This window comes from Myxocyprinus asiaticus, chromosome 29 (genome assembly GCF_019703515.2).
Source record: "Myxocyprinus asiaticus isolate MX2 ecotype Aquarium Trade chromosome 29, UBuf_Myxa_2, whole genome shotgun sequence".
NCBI lineage: Eukaryota > Metazoa > Chordata > Actinopteri > Cypriniformes > Catostomidae > Myxocyprinus > Myxocyprinus asiaticus.
Genome location: NC_059372.1, coordinates 14,507,701 through 14,529,230, shown reverse-complemented (window position 1 = coordinate 14,529,230; position 21,530 = coordinate 14,507,701). Strand labels below are relative to the sequence as shown.

The window sequence follows — 21,530 nt, the reverse complement described above, 5'->3', positions numbered from 1 at the left end:
GCGGGACACGGCGAGATCCAACTCAAAATGGCCTTATTTCCCACAGCTTCACAGTCTCTCTCTCTCTCTCTCTCTCTCTCTCTCTCTCTCTCTCTCTCTCTATATATATATATATATATATATTCCACTTTTCAGTGGTCACACTCAAATTGATGCTTTTCAGCACAATACAAATTGCACTTAGGAACACTCTGCTCTGTGCAGCTCCTTCTCTTTCGGTGGACTGGGCCATCTTTTATCTCCCCCGACTCTCACTGTGAACATGGAAATGGTAATTAGTCACAATTCATCTCAGGTGGATGTCCTTACCACTTCCTTTCTTCCCAGACGGGTGCTTGACCACGCCCTCACCTCCACAACAACATATGCTGGTGAGGTGACCATTATCATCTTTTCAGCAGGGGTATGCTTAATTGATAATTACCACCAAACACTTTGTGAACTGTCCCTGAGGGATTTTTTTGAGCCAGAACCTTGAGTGTTCCTCACAACAAAAGTCATGAAACATCTCTTTTTTTGCACCTCTACCACAGAGTGGATGAGAATATGTGACTCTTATCACCCCCTTACAGCTGTCGAACAGAGGTCTATCATATCCCATGATCTGGATTACAAAGAGAGTGACACTTCTGGAGTGACTCCAGATTAGAAAACAAAAGTATTAAAAGTCTCCTTCACTCCTGCTGAGTGATCAGTATGCGACTCTCTGTCTCTCCATCGATTTCCCCTTGATCTCAATGTCATTTTTGCTTTGAGTCCTTGATTGCTTTGGCGCACGCATTCCATTAGCCAAATTGACAAGACCAACTTACGGGAGCCAGTGATGTGTTGAAGCCACACTTTTAGAGCATCAAACCCATATGTTCTCTTAGGTTCTATGCTGTAAATACAGCTTCAAAAAACACAGCAGGCTGTGAGAACGCAGCCTGGGAATCAGGCAAAGACACCCAGCACCAATCAATATAGGGTTATCATGCACTCTGATCAGGGAGTGGGTCGCTGTTGCTACATCATACGGGCTGATCATGTATCGGCTTTGCAGACGGGTGATAAGATCAAATGACATAATAAAAACACAGAGCCCATTGACTGGCCCCGAAATGGAGTAAATATGAAACCGACATGAGAGTTCAAATATGAGTTAAAAGAGTGTGCGTGGAGGCGGGTGCACTGAAATAGATGTCTGGTTGATATTGAGTGTTCGTATCATCAAGGATGACTGTCAGAATGCATGCAGAGCCAACTGTGTGATAGTGGGCGTGATGTGGATTCCTGTGGTGAGTCTGACAGGTTCGGCAGACAGCGCTTGCAGCTGTGCACTGGATACATTATGCCTTTTCAATCACACTGTGTGTGGGACTTTGATTTCTGTGGAAATTGAAGTTGGGATGCAGGTTTGGATGCTCAGTTATTGTTGCTGCAAGGAGAACAGCTAAGTCAAGGGAGATAAGAGCCACGGCCTAGTGGTTAGCACATGTGCTCTGACATATTGAGCTTGGGTGCTCATGTGGGTGATGTGAGTCTGATATCCCATTTCAGTCCTTCTACCTATCATTCTCAGTCCTCATTCACAGTTCTATGAGAATTATTTAAGGCCACGTCCACACTAAAATATTTTCATTAAAAAAAACTGCATTAAATTTGCCTTTCATCCGCACTTGAACCGCATACTTTGGAAAACGATGATGTTAGGAAACTTAAAATGGAGTTTACAAACAAAAATGGATCAGTGAATACAAAAATGGAGTTCTGTGGCTTTTAGTCCATGTCTATTATCTTTGAAGCAATTTATATGCTAGTGTGTATGCTCACATATTCCTAAAAGTTAACAAAGTAAACATTTAGCAGATATACACATTAAAAATTAGCAGTTTTTCTCTTCCAGGAATACAGACCAAAAATTTCGATGATGCATCCTGCACTCCACATATTTTTTACCAATAAATGCTCTCAAGAATGAGAACGTACCTCCCCCTAATACCACCTGCAAGTTGCAACAAGCAAGTAGCAATTCATGGTTCATGTCTGTGGCCAGTGTTGGATGCATCCGATTACAAAATAATTAGTTAGTGTAATCTAATTACTTTTTAGTAAAAAAAAGTAATGTAACACATTACATTTTAAATTCTTGTAATCAGATTACAGTAATTGACTTTCAATGAAAGTAATTACTTTTAAGTATATTACCTGCGCTAAAGTAATATGTACTGTATAGTACATTTAAAATATGAATTCATATGTACATCTGTTAACATTTCTGTGACAGCTGAAGGGTGTGCGACAATGAATGAGGAGGAAATATAGACATTTTTCAAGGAAAAGTGATCTAGAAAGTAACTTAAAAGTAAATTAATTAGTAATGTGATTACTTTTTAGATTACTTATTTTGAGTAACATACCCAACACTGGCTGTGACATAACTAAAGCCTATTAGTTATTTAAAACAAGGGACAAGCCCTAAGAAACGTTCTACCAAAACTTTCTGTTTAAATATGAAACACGTTAAAAAACTGCAATCATCAAATGATTTCATAAGGTCTTCAAAAATCACAGGAAGCTTGTGTGTTGTAATGTTTACAAATTTGGCACAAAATGGCCCTATAAAACTGTTGAAACACAGACGCATGGCTCTTTCTTCCGTCCCCCGACAGCGGGCTTGATGGGGTCCAATGGCGTATTCTCCATTTCCTTCTGACACCCCTCCACGGTGCCATACAAATGAATCCACTCCCACTCGGCTCGGCTTCGTCCCGCTCGGATTAAACTGCTGTCAGAAGAGAGAGGGGCTGACAAATCTCCCTCCTACAGCCGGCAGCACGCCACGCATTTCAATTACTGCACGTTTTCACTCTTGCTCTCTGTTCCTGCCTCAGTGGCAGAGAAAGAGAGACTGTGGAGACATACTCCACCTGAACACAGATACTCTGGGCTATTTATACCCCCTTAAAGAAACAGAGGCATAAATGTTTGAAGTCCAAACATTCAGAATTCCTTCTAAAACAAGGTCAAGATGACTCTTATCTTGCCTTGCCTGAAAGGGACAGTTCACCCAAAATAAAAATTATGTCATATTTTACTCACCCTCATGCCATTTCAAACTCACATGACTTTATTTCATTAAAGAAATACAAAAAGAGAGGTTTTAAAGAATGTTCACACTTCCATACAATGAAAATGGATGGGGATCAGGGCTGTCAAGCTGCAAAATATGCAAAAGAAAAAAAAAAAAAAACGACCATAAAAGTAGTCCATACACTATAATCCAAGTCTTCTGAAGCCATATGATATTAGTTATCCACTGAATATATTGCTTGACAGCCATGATCACTTTCAATGTATGGACAACAGCAACTTGGACATTATACTATTCTTTTGTGTTAAACCAGAAGAAATTAAGTCATACAGGTTTTAAAGAAAGACAAAAAAAAAAAAGTGGGATAAACACAGAGAGGTGATAGCAGAGAGAGAGAGTGACAGCTAAGGAGGAGTTTAGCTTTAATATTGTGTGTAGAATAAAAGGTGCTACATCCCTTCTGACTTAAACCATATGTCTTTTTGTATCAAACATTTGTTGCTCCCCCTCCTTTCTCTTTCAACTTAGAAAAGGTTTTTCCAGGTGAGATAAAGTTCAGCAGTATGTGTAACACTGCAGACAAACCTGCCTCTGGATGAGTGCGCAATTTTTCAGCATGTCCTAGCTAGAAAATGCATTATGTAGGCAAGTAAAGGATTCTGGGTAAACAAATGGTCACCTGCGATTACAAATCATTAAGTTTTTGCATTTCCTCAGGGGGTCCGATATGATGAAATACTGATGAAATTCAGGCTTAAGGATATTTGCAAAATTCTAAGACGGAGTTAACGACACAATTAAATGAGTAAAAATAAACATATGCTGAAGAATGGAACCTGGTGCAGACAGAGACCAACCCTAGTCAGTTTGACACAAATTCTGACTTATTTCTACTTCAGAAGAGCTTTGATCACTATTGACAACTAGCCTTTAAGATAAATGTGTGTCTATTTCATTTGTTAAGACGCTTCTGTCAGATAACTATATGGCAGACTGAACAATGCAGATAAAAAGAGGGCCAAGACCAGGGTGGGAAATTAACACCCTCCAACAGCCAAATGCAGGTACTTTTTGGGAGTAACATTTAATTTAGATTTTGAGATTTAATGCACATCTGTTTTCATTACATATATACAGTATAGTAAGTTTTTTATAGATTTCAATTGAAAAAAAACAACAACAAATAAAAACATTGCGGGTTAAATCTCTACCAGCCACTGAGTCTCGTTGGCCACAACCAACCTTGCCTTTCATATTGAGGCCTGACTGGTCGGTTAATGCTTGTGATATCAAAGGCCTGTACTATATATGGGATTGTGCATGTGTTTAATGGACTCTTCCTGCTGTGCTTTAAAGCAATCTAGATAAAAACACGAAAAGGCTTCCCAGTATGTGTAATTGTAGGCCATTATTATTTGTGAGCAATTAAAGATAAGCTTTACTAGTAAACCCCCGCCCAATCTCTGGCACACTTTCACAGCATGAATTTGTTTGAGTTTTAGAGCAGCATAGCCCCTTACTGTTCAGCAATGATGTAGCCGTTCTCTTGCGGGGTGCACTGGACACCTGCCACCTGCACGTTGTTGACCATGTCAGAGAAGGACAGACCCAGGTTCACACCACGGATGGTCACTCGGGTGCCCCCTTCTGGTGGTCCGGCCACTGGGGTCACCTGAAATGAAAGAGGAACATGCTGATTAAAGATTTTTTTCTGTGAAAAATGCAATGATTTGAAACTCCTTAGTTTACATATCAGGGACTGCATCAGAACAGAACAGAAGCATGGCACTTTTCATTTGCTTAAAGGGTTAGTTAACCCAAAAATGAAAATCCTCTCATGATTTACTTACCTTTAAGCCATCCCAGATGTGTATGACTTTCCTTCTTCAGCAGAACCGAAGTGAAGATATTTATAAGTACATTTCAGCTGTTTTTGCCCATACAATGTATGTAAATGGGTGCCAAAAAGACATATTTAGGCAGCATAAAAGTAATCCACATGACTCCAATCGATTAGTTAATGTCTTCAGAAGCAAATCGATAGGTTTGTGTAAAAAATAAACCGATAATTAAAACTTTGTTAACTTAAAAACAAATCGCTCCCTGCCACCAGTCGACGCATTAGAAGTCAGAAGCACGCGCTTTGTATACAACAGAGGAACAAACATCACACGAGAGTTAGGTCATTTCATACAGCAATACAGCGCTGTCCGGAAGCAATGATTTAAAGTTAAAGCCGTTTTAATTATCGATTTGTTTCTTACACCAACCCATCGGTTTGCTTCATAAGACATTAACTAATCGAGTCGTGTGGACTACTTTAATGCTGCCTAAATATGTCTTTTGGACCATCAAATAGCCAGCAGCCTATGGCACCCATTCACTTTCATTGTACGGACAAACACAGTTGAAATGTACTTATAAAAACCTTCACTTCGGTTCTGCTGAAGAAGGAAAGTTATACACATCTGGGATGGCTTAAAGGTAAGTAAATCATGAGGGAACCCTTTAACCTGTTGGCCAACACACCCCTTCCAACCCACCCCAAATCCAAGAAATTACATACCCTAAATGGTTGCACTTCATGAAGCCTTTGGACTACAGGTATAATTGTGGTCTATTTTGAGAGAGGACCCTTTAGGAGTTTTTTGTTCAGAAGTCAGAATTAATTAAAGTATAATGCTAAATTAATGCAAAAAATGATGTTTTAATTATATTTTTTGTAGGAATAAGGCACTTGTGGCTGTGCTATCGTGCTCAACAATATCCTTTAGCTGTGACTATATTCACCATATAGCACGGGCTCTTGTATCTTGTACCTAAATAACCAACGTTTGAATGTTTATTAACAGAAACACAAGATAAGAAACTTAAAACACAGACACATTTAATAAAGACCAGTAGGTTTAAGCATAAACTACTAGTTTAAGGTTTCCAAAAGATCCTTTTTTTAAGACTTTAAAAAGCTGTGCATTGATATCAGTAATATTCATTTTTCTACAGTCAAGTCTGCGGCAGATATGCATGCTGTTGCCACGGGCAATAAATCTAACACTAGGCGATTTTAGCCCTCAGTTCAGTCCACCCTCTTATAAAAATACAATATGGCCGCTCAGCGTGACCTTGGCTCTCTGTGCCACAATGCCTTCTGCGTTGTTAAAGCCCAAGAGAAGCTCAGTCATGGACCTTCTCCAAGTCAAAATATCACAGAGACAGGGCAATGAATAGAGCATTGGAGAGACCAGGAGACCACATACACAGTATAGTCACTACATAAACAATCAATAACCATTTGTGTGCAGTAAAACCAACACAACCACCGTGGCCCAGTTTAGTGGACATTAATTGGTTAGGATATAAAGAAATTGTGTCACTACAAAACCTTAGGAAGGAAATATATGAATCTTTAATTGCATCTTAGGCACGAAGGACTGCAGAAGGAAACAAACAGAGATAGAGAGAAATGAAGAATGCAAAACTAAATATATCCACTTTAGTCCACGTCAGCAACACTAAGAAAAAAACAAACTAAACTGCTGAAATCACATGAAATGAGACCTGATCCAAGAGCACAGTATGGGTATTTTCAGAATGGTATAATACCTACTATATTGGAAAAAAAGGCAGTATGCAGTATGCATACCAGAGTTTCTGCTAAGACATTTTGGTGCAGGCCAACGTGTTTGGGAATGATAAAGTTTGCCGGACAAATTGGAAAAAATCCGGTCATCTCATTTCGGTGTTTATTTTGTGCTGTAAAGGCGATGGACTATGCATAATAATGCGATATAGGCTAATAATGACATAATCAAGTCAAATGAACGATAAACGTTTGCTCATTTCACCCATTCAACAATGGGGGAAAAACAAAACAACTAAACTGCAATTTGCCACATATATTTTTGTATATAAATACATATTAAAACAACAAATCGTGATAGGTAACGCCATATTATTTCTTACCTTGACTAATTTTTTGGCCCTTTATTTTTATGACTATTTTCCTCAGATTTTTCATAGCACAAAAGCATTTTTCTGGCAAAGTGAAGTCAAATATGTCCAGTGTTTCTCTACAACTTGAGATGCCCATAAGCCTGGTGTCCTTCTCTCCAGAAGACAGCAATGCAAGGCTGTTTTAATGTGATTCTGAAGTGAGAAGCCTCTCACTGCGGGCACGTGAAACAGGAATAACGCAGGCTGATTTTGCCAGTGTGCGGATTACAATGTGCTGTGGTCGCGGATTAGGACTCTGCAAGCTATGGGAAAGTTTAAACCTCCGTGGCAGTGAAGCGTTGTTATCATTGGCATGGTGTCACACTGTACAATTATGGCATCAACTAAAGGGGTTGCTGACGCATCGTGATAATATTTTCACTGGACATTGTGTCCGAAAATGTTTGAATTTGTCGGATATTAGGACATTTTAATGGTCAAAAAACGATAAATACTGGCTAATGGAAACCCTAATGCATACTGTGCACAGTGTGTGAATTTTCTTATTAAATACCAGGAACGACATAGAAAATTTCCCAAAACACAATGTAGTGTTTACCCATTTTCTCATTAGTACTAACTGCGTTTATGTTCGGAATAGCATACGGCCATTCTGTTTTCTACATAATTACTATTTTGTGTTAGTGAACAACATTCAAATGTTTAATATGCATTGATTAATCTGATGACCAACTACACTTGACAAAATGTAACATAATGAATTAAACAAATTATTACATGTGTTTGAAGCATTTATGCATACTGCAGTGCATACTGTTTAACATACTATTTTCAATATAAAGTGTATAGTGCACACTATGCATTAAGCAGTGTTGGGTAGATTACTTTTGAAATGCAATCAGGTACTGATTACAAATTACACTAAAATTAATCTAAAATCGCAATCAGTAACGTAATCTTTTAGGTTACATTTTAAAGTAATTTAATCTGATTACTTTTGGATTTGGACATTTTGATGAAAATAAAATTTTAAAGGTATTAAAGCTGAAGTATGTAACTTCTGTGATACTAGCGCCACCAAACAGAATTGCTAAAATACTCTAACAGCTATCTGAATACACCCCTTTCTGCTCTGGGTCAAACAAAGAGATAGTCCTACCTCCAACTCACACCATTGGCCTGTGTTTGTATAGACGGGTCGCTCAAAACAAACAGAGAATTTTTTATACACTGGTGGCCAAAAGTTTGGAATAATGTACAGATTTTGCTCTTATGGAAAGAAATTGGTACTTTTATTCACCAAAATGGCATTCAACTGATCACAATGTATAGTCAGGACATTAATAATGTGAAAAATTACTATTACAATTGGAAATTTTTTTTCCAATATCTGTGTTTCTTTGCCCACTCTAACCTTTCTTTTTGTTTATCTGTTTCAAAAGTGGCTTTTTCTTTACAATTGTTCCCATAAGGCCTGCACCCCTGAGTCTTCTCTTTACTGTTGTACATGAAACTAGTGTTGAGCAGGTAGAATTCAATGAAGCTGTCAGCTGAGGACATGTGAGGCGTCTATTTCTCAAACTAGACACTCTGATGTACTTATCCTCTTGTTTAGTTATACATCTGGCCTTACACATCTCTTTCTGTCCTTGTTAGGGCCAGTTGTCCTTTGTCAGTGAAGACTGTAGTGTACACCTTTGTATGAAATCTTCAGTTTTTTGACAATTCCTAGCATTGTATAGCCTTCATTCCTCAAAACAATGATTGACTGATGAGTTTCTAGAGAAAGGTGTTTCTTTTTTTCCATTTTTGACCTACTATTGACCTTAAGAAATGCCAGTCTATTGCATACTGTGGCATCTCAAAAACAAACACAAAGACAATGTTAAGCTTCATTTAACAAACCAAATAGCTTTCAGCTGTGTTTGATATAATGGCAAGTGATTTTCTAGAACCAAATTAGCAATTTAGCATGATTACTCAAGGATAAGGTGTTGGAGTGATGGCTGCTGGAAATGGGGCCTGTCTAGATTTGATCAAAAATGACTTTTTTCAAATAGTGATGGTGCTGTTTTTTACATCAGCAATATCCTGACTATACTCTGTGATCAGCTGAATGCCACTTTGGTGAATTAAAGAACCAATTTCCTTCCAAAATAACAAAATCTGTACATTATTCCAAACTTTTGGCCGCCAGTGTAGCTTCTACAGAGACAGTGATTACAGTTTTTGAAAAAATGAACCTATAAATGGCTTACTAATAGTTGACTGTACATATTAAGCTTAGATATGAAAAAGTATTTTAACACAGAAAAGGTTACATTCTTCAGCTTTAAGTACCAATTTACACTCCTTTTATTAAACATTAGTAAACATGAAATCAAAGGTAATGTAAGGTAATTATAAGGACATCATTTTTTATCAAGTACTTAATCTGATTACATAAACAGTATGCCATTATTCCAACCTGAACAGACTACAGTATGTCTTCTTTACAGGTGATTTGTATCCTCAAAAAAGAAACTTAAATGGTGTTTCCCTGCTTAACTAAATAAAACAATTAAGTGTGTATTTCAGTGGCAATGCTTTCATATGCAGATTAATCTTAACTAGCTTGTCTTATAACAGTCTGAGTGTTAGATTTCTTCCTCACTCCAAAAATTGTGCTGCTTTGACTGGCCATTTTAGACATCAAATGGGCTTTATTCATACAGAGGATAAATATCTCCAGCATTGACTCAATACTTCAAAGTCTCTTCCGCCCACTCAGAGGGGAAGGCGCTGCCTTGTTTGACGCAGCCGATGGCCTTCTCGACCGCACAGATTCCTGCAATGTGTGGCTGCTGTTTCCAGACAACTGAGCACCACTGCAATTTCACCCTCATTAGGAAAGTGTCTGGGTTCCAGCCTGGACATAAGAATGCAGACCTTCATGCTTCTCACGGTTCAGATTTTTCGGCTATGCTTTGAGTTATACTGACACAAACAGATACACTCAGACAGATACACACACAGCCAAGGGCCAGTGTCATGTCTTGAGAGTGTCTCTGGTAAAGACAGGAAGTCTCTTCAATTCTTCATGCATGTCTTTCCTATTGCTGCTCTGACAGTCAAACTTGAAACGACATTTGCAACCATTTTTTTTCTTTCGTAATGTGATGTGTTTGTGACAACAGGATATTAAATGAGGAAAATAAATATAGGGAGGGACTTTTTTATTTTATCCATTGTGACTTGATTGGATCATTGAGTGAATCGAGTATGTAATAATACAAATATTATACACAAAGATGGAATATATTGTCATTGACAATCTGTGTATTCAAAAACCCAGACATACAGCCATTTTCCTCTTTGAAAAATCTATTAGTGTGCACATTATACATAAGAATTTGTTTTTTGTATGTCGAAACATTAGATACCTATGTTGTATCTAATTGGTTGCAAAACATGGAGCAAAAACTCAAGAATGAATGGCCTAAATACACAAAAACACAGGTGCACACATGCTTACCAACACTGACATCAAGACAGAGAATGTCCACACTGAAAATTGTCAAGAATAAATGATATTTGCCTGATAGAACCTCAGAACTACAAACACTAGAGTAGTGCGACACAGCTATTCCTAAAGTCACATGTCTATTTACAGAAGGGCATTCAGCGAAACTCACTCAACCACAAACCTAAATTTTAAACCAGATGCACCACTTTCAAGTCCCTCGTTTCTTTCTTTCTTCACTTTTAACACTCTCTCACTTGGCCGACATTCAAAAACAAGCCCTTCTTTTCTCACTTTTTCTTTTCAGTCTTTATCGGAGCCAACCACGGGGACATTTAAGAGCAAATAAAGCATTTAGTGTGCAGTTTATGCAGCAAGAAACAAGTCATAAGCAGGGTTTTATCAAGCCCATAAATTGCATCTCAGTGTGAATTTGGGACGTGCTTGAATCAGCTGAAAAGACTCCATTCCCGGCCACGGTAACAAATCACACCTTTTCCTCCTGCTGCTGCACACTTTCATTACAGCTCCCTAATTATACGCAGCGATTGAGTGCGTGAAAAGTCTCCAAGGACAGGAAATATATCCCCATTTAGACTTAAAACGTGCTGGTGTTAAGCATGTTAGCGTTTCTGCAATGCTTGGTAAGAAAGATAAACTCTACGATGGATTTTTTAAATTGTCTATGGTACAGAATGTCAGAATAGAGTTGTATGTCCTTTATGATAAGGACATGATCTTTTTTACTTTCTTGATGTGTCTCAGAGAATACAAATCTATATGTAAATTAATATATATAATTAACTAAACATCTAAAAATTAAATAGGTGAGATATACTATGTATACAAATCTATCTATCTATCCATCCATCCATCCATCCATCCATTTACATACTTTAAATCTAGAATACTAGATTTGAAGTATGTAGATGGATGGATGGATTGTAACAAATCCATTCACACACACAAACCCTACCTCTACCCCTAAACCTAACCTTCACAAAAAACAAACAAACAAACAAAAAAAAACAAAAAACAGCATTTTTATATTTTCAAAAAAACATAGTTTAGTATGTTTTTTAAGCAATTTGAATTATGGGGACACTAGAAATGTCCTCATAAACCACATTTATAGCATAATACCCTTGTAATTACCAGTTTGTAACCTAAAAAAATGTCCTTGTAAACCACCCAAACCCGCCCACACACACACACACACACACACACACACACACAGTATTCAGACCCCTTCATTTTTTTTTTTTTTTTATGTTGCAGCCTTATGCTTTAAATTATTATATTTTTCACAACAATCTACACTCCATACCCCATAATGACAAAGCAAAAACTAGATTTTTGATAACTTTGCAAATTTATTAAAAAGAAAAAAAACTAAAATATCAAAGTATTCATCAAGTATTCAGATCCTTTTCTATGACACTTGAAATTTAGCCCATTTCTCTGGATCATCTTTGAGATGTTTCTACACTTTGACTGGAGTCCACCTGTGGCAAATTCAATTGATTGGACATGATTTGGAAAGGCACACACCTTTCTATATAAGGTCTCACAGCTGAAAATGCATATCAGAGCAAAAACCAAGCTGTGAGGTCAAAGGAACTGCCTGCAGAGCTCAAAGACAGGAATGTGTCGAGGCACAGATCTGGGGATGGCTACAAATTTTATTTTTTTTGCCTGCATTGAAGGTTCCCAAGAGCACAGTGGCCTCCATAATTCTTAAATGGAAGAAGTTTGGAACAACCAGGACTCTTTCTAGCGCTGGCCGCCTGGCCAAACTGAGCAATTGGGGAGAAGGGCCTTGGTAAGAGAGGTGACCAAGAGCCCGATGGTCAATCTGGTTGAGCTCCAGAGATCATGTGTGGAGATGGGAGAAACTTGCAGAATGACAACCATCACTGCAACACTCCACCGATCTGGGCTTTATGGCAGAGTGACCAGACGGAAGCCTCTCCTCAGTGCAGGACACAAAAAAGCACCTAAAGGACTCTTAGACTGTGAAAAACAAGATTCTCTGGTCTGAAGAGATGAAGACTGAACTGTTTGGCCTCAATTCCAAGCGTCATGTCTGGAGGAAACCAGCACCACTCATCAACTGCGCAATACCATCAAATTGCAGCACTATGAAAATCTGTATATACAGTATATATCTTTGCATATTGTATACATGGGAGTATAAACAATATAATCATTAATTTCCAAGAAGTTTTCAAACACATTTTTCAAGGTAATTTATATATATACATTTCTGAGTCAATGTCAATTTTGAGTTGAAATGTGCCTTTTCATAAAAATTTCAATGTTTTTTAAAACTTCAGGCTCAGTCTTGAGGGCCTAAAGGTGTCCGCTCTGTTTTATGGTTTTTAAATATGAATCTTATTTTAAAGCACAATTGTTTCACTGCTTATTTTTTTAAAGAAATAACAATAAAAGACCATTCTGCACTTGTCATGCCAACATTTCTTTTTTTCAGGAATTTCAGCTTTTAATGAGACTTTGACTTTTTTTAACTGTCTCTGGACACCACATGCCATTTTTTAATTTAAGCCCCAGAAAAAAATATCAATATGACTTTAAACTCAGAAATAGAAAATATACCCATCATAGAAGTAAATGATTTGTGTGAATTGCATTTTTTAATGTATTTTTTATTTAATAGATCTGTACAAAAAATGAGCATCACTTCATTGACCCTTAGGACACATGGCCATAATATGCATATTACCCTCTGTTATTGTATTTTATGGTGAATCTTGTGAAAAGAACGTGATAATGAAAAAACAAATTCTAGATCGCTCGCCCACTGTCACAGACATGCATTTTTTTCTACTTCAATAACTGAACTAGTAAAGGAAGTTCGGGCTCTGCAATTACATTCTTACTAGTAAGAATTCCAATTACAGAGCTCTGCAATTGCATTCTTACTAGTAAAAATGTAATTGAAGAGCTCTGTAATTGAACTAGAGAGCTCTACAATTAATTTTTTAATAGTAAGAATTGCAATTGCAGAGCTCTATAATTATATTCTTACTAGTAAGTATTCCAATTAGAGAGCTCTAAAATTGCATTCTTACTAGTAAGAATGTAATTACAGAGCTCTGCAATTAAACATACCTTTAATTATATTTTTTACTAGTAAAAATTCAATTAGTGAGCTCTCTAATTGATATTCTTACTAGTAATAATTCAATTAGAGTGCTCTGTAATTTAAATTCTCATGAGTTGCATTTCTTACTAGTAAAAATGGATTTACAGAGCACGCTAATTACAATTCTTACTAGTAAAAATTCAATTGAGAGCTCTGTAATTGAACATCTTATAAAAATTTAGTAAAACTAGATAACTAGATTTCTTACTAGTAAAAATGGAATTACAGAGCTTTGTAATTGGAATTCTTACTAGTAAAAAATCAGTTGAAGAGCTCTGTAATTGGAATTCTTAATAGTAATAATACATTTTGTAGAGCTCTGTAATTGAAAATGAATCAACAAGTAAATCAACAAGTAAATATTCAGTTAAAGAGCTCTCTAATTGGTATTCTTACTAGTTACAATTAAATTAGAGAGCTCTCTAACTGGAATTCTTGCTAGTAACAATTTGATTAGAGAGCTCTGTAATTGGAATTCTTACAAGTAAAAATTCACTTGAGAGCTCTGTAATTGAACATCTTACTAATAAAGATTTATTTAGAGAGCTCTGTAATTGGAATTCTTAAAAGTAAAAATTCACTTGAGAGCTCTGCAATTGAACATCTTACTAATAAAAATTTATTTAGAGAGCTCTGTAATTGGAATTCTTACAAGTACAAATTCAATTAGAGAGCTCTGTAATTGGAATTCTTACAAGTAAAAATTCACTTGAGAGCTCTGTAATTGAACATCTTACTAATAAAGATTTATTTAGAGAGCTCTGTAATTGGAATTCTTAAAAGTAAAAATTCACTTGAGAGCTCTGCAATTGAACATCTTACTAATAAAAATTTATTTAGAGAGCTCTGTAATTGGAATTCTTACAAGTACAAATTCAATTAGAGAGCTCTGTAATTGGAATTCTTACAAGTAAAAATTCAATTGAGAGCTCTGTAATTGAAAATCTTACTAATAAAAATGTAGTTACAGAGCTCTTTAATAGGAATTCTTACTAGTAAAAATTCAATAATAGAGCTCTGTATTTGGAATTCTTACTAGTAAAAATAAAATTATGAAGAGTAATGCTGGGAACATTAAAAGATAATTTGGCTTTCCATAGACATACCTGTTTGCCAGTGTTCTCAGAAAACTGGAGTCTTTTCGCAGAGGAGAGAGAGCTCACGCAACCAAGGTTGCCAGACTGCGTGACTAAAGCGTCACCATGTAAAGATCTTATTGGAGGATTTTAACTATATAAATCTGGCAACCTCACACATGTCAAAATGTAATTCTGAAGTTATTTATCAAACGTAGAAAATGTTATATTTTACTTGCATGATTTGTAATACATGACACAACTGATCTAAAGAGAATGGTAAAGGGGGATGGTGGTTGAAAGATACAAATGACCCTGCAGATATAATATTTTTATCTTATTTTTTAAATATTATTTTATAAATACAATTATTAAATGTATTTACATTCATTTATTTATACATATTATTGATAAAAATGTATTTGTTTATTAAATATTTATATTTACATAATTGTATAACTGCATCAACGATTTTCATAAAATCATTTTATCAAATACATAAATTACAAATACATACATAATTTATTGTGATTATATATATGACAAGCACAATAACCAAAATAGTGAAATGTATATAAAATTTCATCAAAAGTCTAAACTTAAAAAAGTTTTTTTTATGGCTGATCCAGAATCAGTTTAGCAGAGCATGAACCAACACCAGTCTTTACGTGACTCAGTCACTAAGGAGCAGCTCAGAGACCATCTGAAGCAGAGAGTAATGTCTAGACCATCTTCAAGTGCCTGGCTTTCTCCCGGATTCATTTGATACCTCACCCTCGGCTTTCATGGAGGGCTTAAGCCACATTAATATTAATAAGCCTTTAGAGGAGGGATAGAGTGCTGCTTAATAGAAGTGTTAATCATTCATGACTGTCATTTTCTTGTAGGCAGATCTCGATAATGTCTACGTCTTTGCACAAATCAGCTTACGGATGTTTTAGACCAAACCATGAAAAACAACAACATAGCTAAATAAATAAATAACAAAAGGCACTCACGAAAATGGTTGCTCTAGAGGAAATTCTTACATTTGTGTGTATTTGTGAGAGCGAATGAACAACATAAAAGGAATAGATTAAAAATGGATGAATTGAAAATATTTTTTCCAATTTGCTCATTTTGTTTTTTTGGTTCGATCTTTTGGCATAGTAGGCTGACCAGTTACAACAGCTGAGGGGGCGCTGACACCAAAAGCGTTTTTCCATCCATACGTGCTGTTTTTCAATTGTTTTCCTATGCAAACATGCTCTAGACTGACATCCTTGACCATTGCTCCATGTGTCATGCAGAAGCGCTACGTTTTTTAGACAGCGAATAGAGTTAAAAAGAATGTTCGTGGCTTTTGTTCGTGGCTTTTTCATGTTTGGTTTGTTTGGCCCCCAAAGAAAGTATTTTGGCATAAAATTATGCACTTCACCTTTAAATACACTAAAGCTGCCGTGAATACAGATATTATTTAACGTAATCTCAAAAATAGATGACAAACACCTAAAACTGTAGTTCTTAACCTCATCTGCCCATTCATTTTAAATTAAAACAGACAACAGGAAGTCATAACCCTTACTTTGTAATTGGTGTGTGTGCACATAGGGCCACAACTCGTGATATTCAGGCTGCAAACAGCCAAACGAATCAATGGGCAGGTACTTTAAACACAGGGTACTGGTGCGTTACTTAAACTAATTAAACACTGTGTCTTTCTCAGTCTCGCAGGAGACAGACATACACACACACAAACACACACCTCACAGTATGCTATCAATGCTCTAACATTGTGTTAATTTTCACAAAATATTGGCAGCTAGAGTGAATATGACTGACGACAAGAGAGTGACAGGGAAGCTGAGATAGAGAGAAAGGTTTTCTTCACGATGCACGCACAGCTCTCTCTCTCTCTCTCTCTCAGAGTCTATGAATAGCAGCATCAATAAAGAGCTCAGTCAGACTGTAGAGAAGAAATATGAGCTGGCCGAGAGTCCATTTACAGACAGCTCTGTATGAACTTGTGTGTTGATGTGGATGTTTCTGAGCAATTAATTGACATGAATACAAAATGTAATTAATGAATACAAAAAGTCATAAAAGAATGTTATGAGAGGGATATATACTAGCCATATACAATACATCTGCCCTCTTTGCCAGTCATAGATTTGTATGTTCTGCCATATACTGTCTCTAATACTTACTATAGGTTTCATATTACATTATGAAAGTGGCACATTTCATAGTATGCACTGTATGAAACTTGTAAAAGATAAACATATGTATGTACGTATTACTAGTATCTATGTATGAAATTTAAAAGAAAATTATACTTTACTTGCAAGATTATTGGAAGTATACACACATTCATATAACATTTCTCTTTGGATACTGGTTGCCCAAACATAGAATTAAGTCAAAATCTACTGTGAATTTTGCTTGTAACAGTAAGAACCTTACAGTAAGGTTGTATTTGTTAACATTAGTTGACAACATTAGTTAAAGGGATAGTTCACCCAAAAACAAAAATTATTTTATTACTCACCCTCACGCCATCAAAAATATGTATGACTTTCTTTCTTCTGCTGAACACAAATGAAGATTTTTAGAAGAATATCTTAGCTCTGTAGGTCTATACAATGCAAGTGAATGGTTGCCAGAATTTTGAAGGTCCAAAAAGTATATAAAGGCAGCATAAAATTAATCTACATGACATACAGTGTTTAAATCCATATATTTAGAATAGATATGAGAGGTGGGTGTGAGAAACAGATTGATATTTAAATCCTTTTTTACTATAAATTCTCCTCCCTGACCAATAGGTGGCGATATGCACAAACAATGTGAATCTCTAAAAACAAAAGAAGAATGTGAAATTAAATGTGGAGGCTTGACCTGAAAAAGGACTTAAATATCTGTTTCTCACCCACACCATCATATATCTTCTGAAGATACAGATTTAACCAAGTTCTGGCCACCATTCACTTGCATTGTTTGGACCTAAAGAGCTGAGATATTTTCTTTATAAAAATCTTTGTTTGTGTTCAGCAGAAGAAAGAAAGTCAAACACATCTGGAATAGCATGAGGTTCCGAAAATGATGATAGTACTTTCATTTTTGGGTAAACAATCCCCTTTACATGAACTACCAATGTAATATATTTTACAGTACTTTTATAAATTAAAAGTTGCATAGCATTAATTAATGCATTATGAACTCAAATGAATTAATAATTCACAATAGCATTTTTATAAATTAACAGGAACCATAATAAATGCTGTAATCAAATATTGTTTGTTGATGATTCCAAGTGCATTTACTCATGTATCTGCTATTGTCCTTGACTGTGAGTGCGTGTATATGTGTCTGTGTGACCCACCTCTGTGATGCGGGGGTTGGTGCACTTTACATTGGTGCTGGCGAGGTGTAGCCAGCGGCTGGTGTATGGGTTGGACATTGGACAGTGCTGGCGTAGGGTACAGCGGCCCTCCATACTGCACCAGCCACATTGGAACTTCCGCTCAGCCTTCAAACACATACCACAGCTGTCACGCTGAGCGCCACATTTATACAGGTGCACTGTAGGATATAGATGGACACAGTTACACGTCAACCAACACAAAATGTTCACATAAATTGTGCAACATTTTTAGTCAATAAAAATGAACTAATGACTTTCTGATTGACATTGACATTAATCATTTGGTCTTTAGAGTGCAAAGACTAATGAATCAAGAATATATGAATGAAAATAGCCTGGTTGGTACAATTCTCCCCCTCATTAAGTTTTTAAAAGCAACAAAAGAACATCAAGGATTTTATTTGGTGTAAAGCCATCTGTTGCTAGTTTTTATTTTAAATAAACATTTGGGCTGACCTAGCTGATGGTCTAGTTAAACTATTGACCATAAACATTTCAAGGTTATAGGCTGATGAAACCATGATTAGCATAACAACTGTGCAGTTTTAACTGTGCAGATTAGCATAATAGCTTTGCTAAGATTGGCTAATATTAGCTTAGACTAATAGTAGCTTTATATTCTTTGTCACACTGTTTATTATTTTTCTAAAATTGGAAGTTGCATTTTCTTGGGTCAGATCCTCTAAATCATAGGCAGAATTAGACATATTACACAAGACTTTAGTCAGAGCATGCACCATACTTAATTTGACGAATACAAGTCAAAATTATTTTGCAGAGATAGACCACTTCAATTAAAATGAATGGGAGAAATTGGAACGGCCAGTGGATGTAGAAAAGGAAGTCCCGCCTTACAGGTAAAGGGGCCAATCAAATTTTAGATACAGACATCGCATCGTCAGTCATCTCGAAAACGTGCATGCGCATTAGCCTGAAAATAGCATTTTAGCATGATCTGAGCTAAAGAAGCACAATTTATGATACCATTGTTGTCAGATTTTACTTCTGATTTAAAATATGTTCTTTGATCATAATCAAAGTCTTTTTAGCAAGTCAGTCCACCAGCAGTCATCTTTGGAACGCTCTCGGGCTGCTATTTTTCTATGTAAACAAGCGCCATACAAGTGCAACTCCTCCCTACTTGAATGATGAAAGACCGAAATGTCCAAAACAGTTGGTCAAGATTATGATCAAAGAACATATTTCAAATCAGCAGTAAAATCGGACAACACTGGTATCATAAACTGAGATTCTTTAGCTCAGATCACACTAAAAACGCAATTTTTCAGGCTGGTTCAGCTAATGCGCATGCATGTTTTCGAGTTGACTGACTCGAGGCGATGTCTGTATCTAAAAGGTGATTGGCCCCTTTACCTGTAAGGTGGGACTTCCTTTCTACATCCTTGACCATTGGGCATTCCAATTCCTCCCATTCATTTTAGTAGAATTAGCCCATCCATTTTATTAAAATTAATGAACGTCCCTGTGAGGGAAGTACTGTATAGTTCAATCATTATGTTGAGATGTATTTTGGTGTCACTCGTTACATTAAAAATCCATCTTTTTCACAAAATAGAGAAAACATGGGTTATGAAACAAATGTAACCTAGAAACGAATTTTCAGGAAAATAACAATACGACATGTTGAAGGACTGCAATTCCTTGTTTATGTTTGAGTTACATTTATTATGCCATCTACGCTGACTAAAGTCAATAGTAACCAGTCAAGATAAAAAGGACACCGACTCATTCTGTGTGTTTACATGGACTTTCTGCTTAAAGACACATCATTTCACAGGAAGCAGTGTTTGTGGGATACCTTTGATGTTCTCAGGATTATCTATAATGAAGTTTCCATTCCAGACCACCGAGAAATCCACCGGCAGCTCACTAATTCTCATCCCTTCATACAGATACTGCAGAGAGAGAGAGAGAGAGAGAGGGAGAGAGAGAGAGAGAGAGAGAGAGAGAGAGTTTACAACAGTATCCTTACAACGCAAATGCTGTCATAATCTAAAGTTTATGATATTTTTTATTTCACCGTGTCTTTGGCGTGTAAATTATTGATTAAAACATGCATCAAAGAGTGAATGAATAAATGGCAGAGTGAACAAGGGAGCAAAGCAGAAAACATGAGATAGTGAGAGAGAGAGAGAGAGAGAGAGAGAGAGGTTCATATTGAGTTACTCCACCATTGCATCATCAGTCTAAAGAATGGAGAATGCTTTCAAAACTGCTATTTTCTACAGCTTGGACAATGACCTCAAACCACCTTTATCTTTACTTACTGTGTGTTTTCGTTCGAGTGTAATTTTTCTATCCTATGGGTACATATGCAAACCCAAACACCTGTTTTACGTATATATGTGCATGTGTGTATACGTGTGTGACCTACCGAGCTGTTCTGGCACTGAACGCTGGAACTGTTGAACCTGAGCGCAGTGACCCTGTGACTGACTCCTTGTATGTGTAACACACACTCGTATCCGCGCTGACCCGACTGAGGCTGGGGAAGGTTCCGGGCTTTCAGGGTGATGGGCTTCACCTCCCCTGCCGGGATCAGAATTTCCTCAGAGCGGACAAGCTGAGGACAATCCTGAAGGGAGCGAGAGGTGAACGGACAGTCACGACAGACATGCACAAACCTATTCGGAATCACCAGTAACATGGACATGTATACCAAAATACCATCCAAGTGTACTCAGTAGAGTACATAACAGGTGAATTCATGAGTTCTTCAAAAAAATACAGTATACATACAAATACACACACTTACTCGAACCCCAGGTGCTTTTAAAATACATGTCTACCTGTTACTCTCTAATAGCTTGATGTTGTGTGCTAGTAGGTCAGCCAGTGAGAGGTGTCCCTAGTGTCTCTCCAATACCCCACTTACACACACACACACACACACACACACACACACACACACACACACAAATGTAAACTACACACATTTATCAGGCTAAATGAGACATACAATTGATGTCCTTTTTTTTTTTCCTTCTAAATATACAGTAATTACTAAAAACTAAGGCCAGCAACACACTAGATGCATTTGCATTCACTTGCATAGATGTTATATGTTTGGGGGCAAATGTATATAAATATACATTTTACAAAAAAAAATCAAAGCTTAAAGATAATAGTACATAAGTAAGAGTGCTGTTCAGTTTATAAATATAATATTACATTTATATATTATATTATATTTATTTATTTATTAATCACTTTTACCATTTAAGAACGTCCACAAAAGGTACTGTTAGATTTAGCTAACTTCTAGCCACATTTTAAGTGATCCCTAAAGAATGGGTAAGTAAGCATCACATACACATGCACACATATGTACACAC

General features: G+C 36.6%; 1 protein-coding gene across 1 annotated transcript in view; it reads right to left on the bottom strand.

Moving 5' to 3' along the window:
• Nucleotides 1–21,530, bottom strand: part of LOC127419895 (plexin-A2-like) — a 318,335-nt gene that overhangs the window by 88,734 nt on the left and 208,071 nt on the right. Inside the window, exons 10-13 of the mRNA XM_051661704.1 lie at nt 20,570–20,770; nt 19,994–20,090; nt 18,133–18,332; nt 4,594–4,745 (exon numbers count right to left, since the gene is read on the bottom strand). Of these exons, the coding sequence (XP_051517664.1) occupies nt 4,594–4,745; nt 18,133–18,332; nt 19,994–20,090; nt 20,570–20,770 (650 nt within the window). The remainder of the gene's footprint in view (nt 1–4,593; nt 4,746–18,132; nt 18,333–19,993; nt 20,091–20,569; nt 20,771–21,530) is intronic.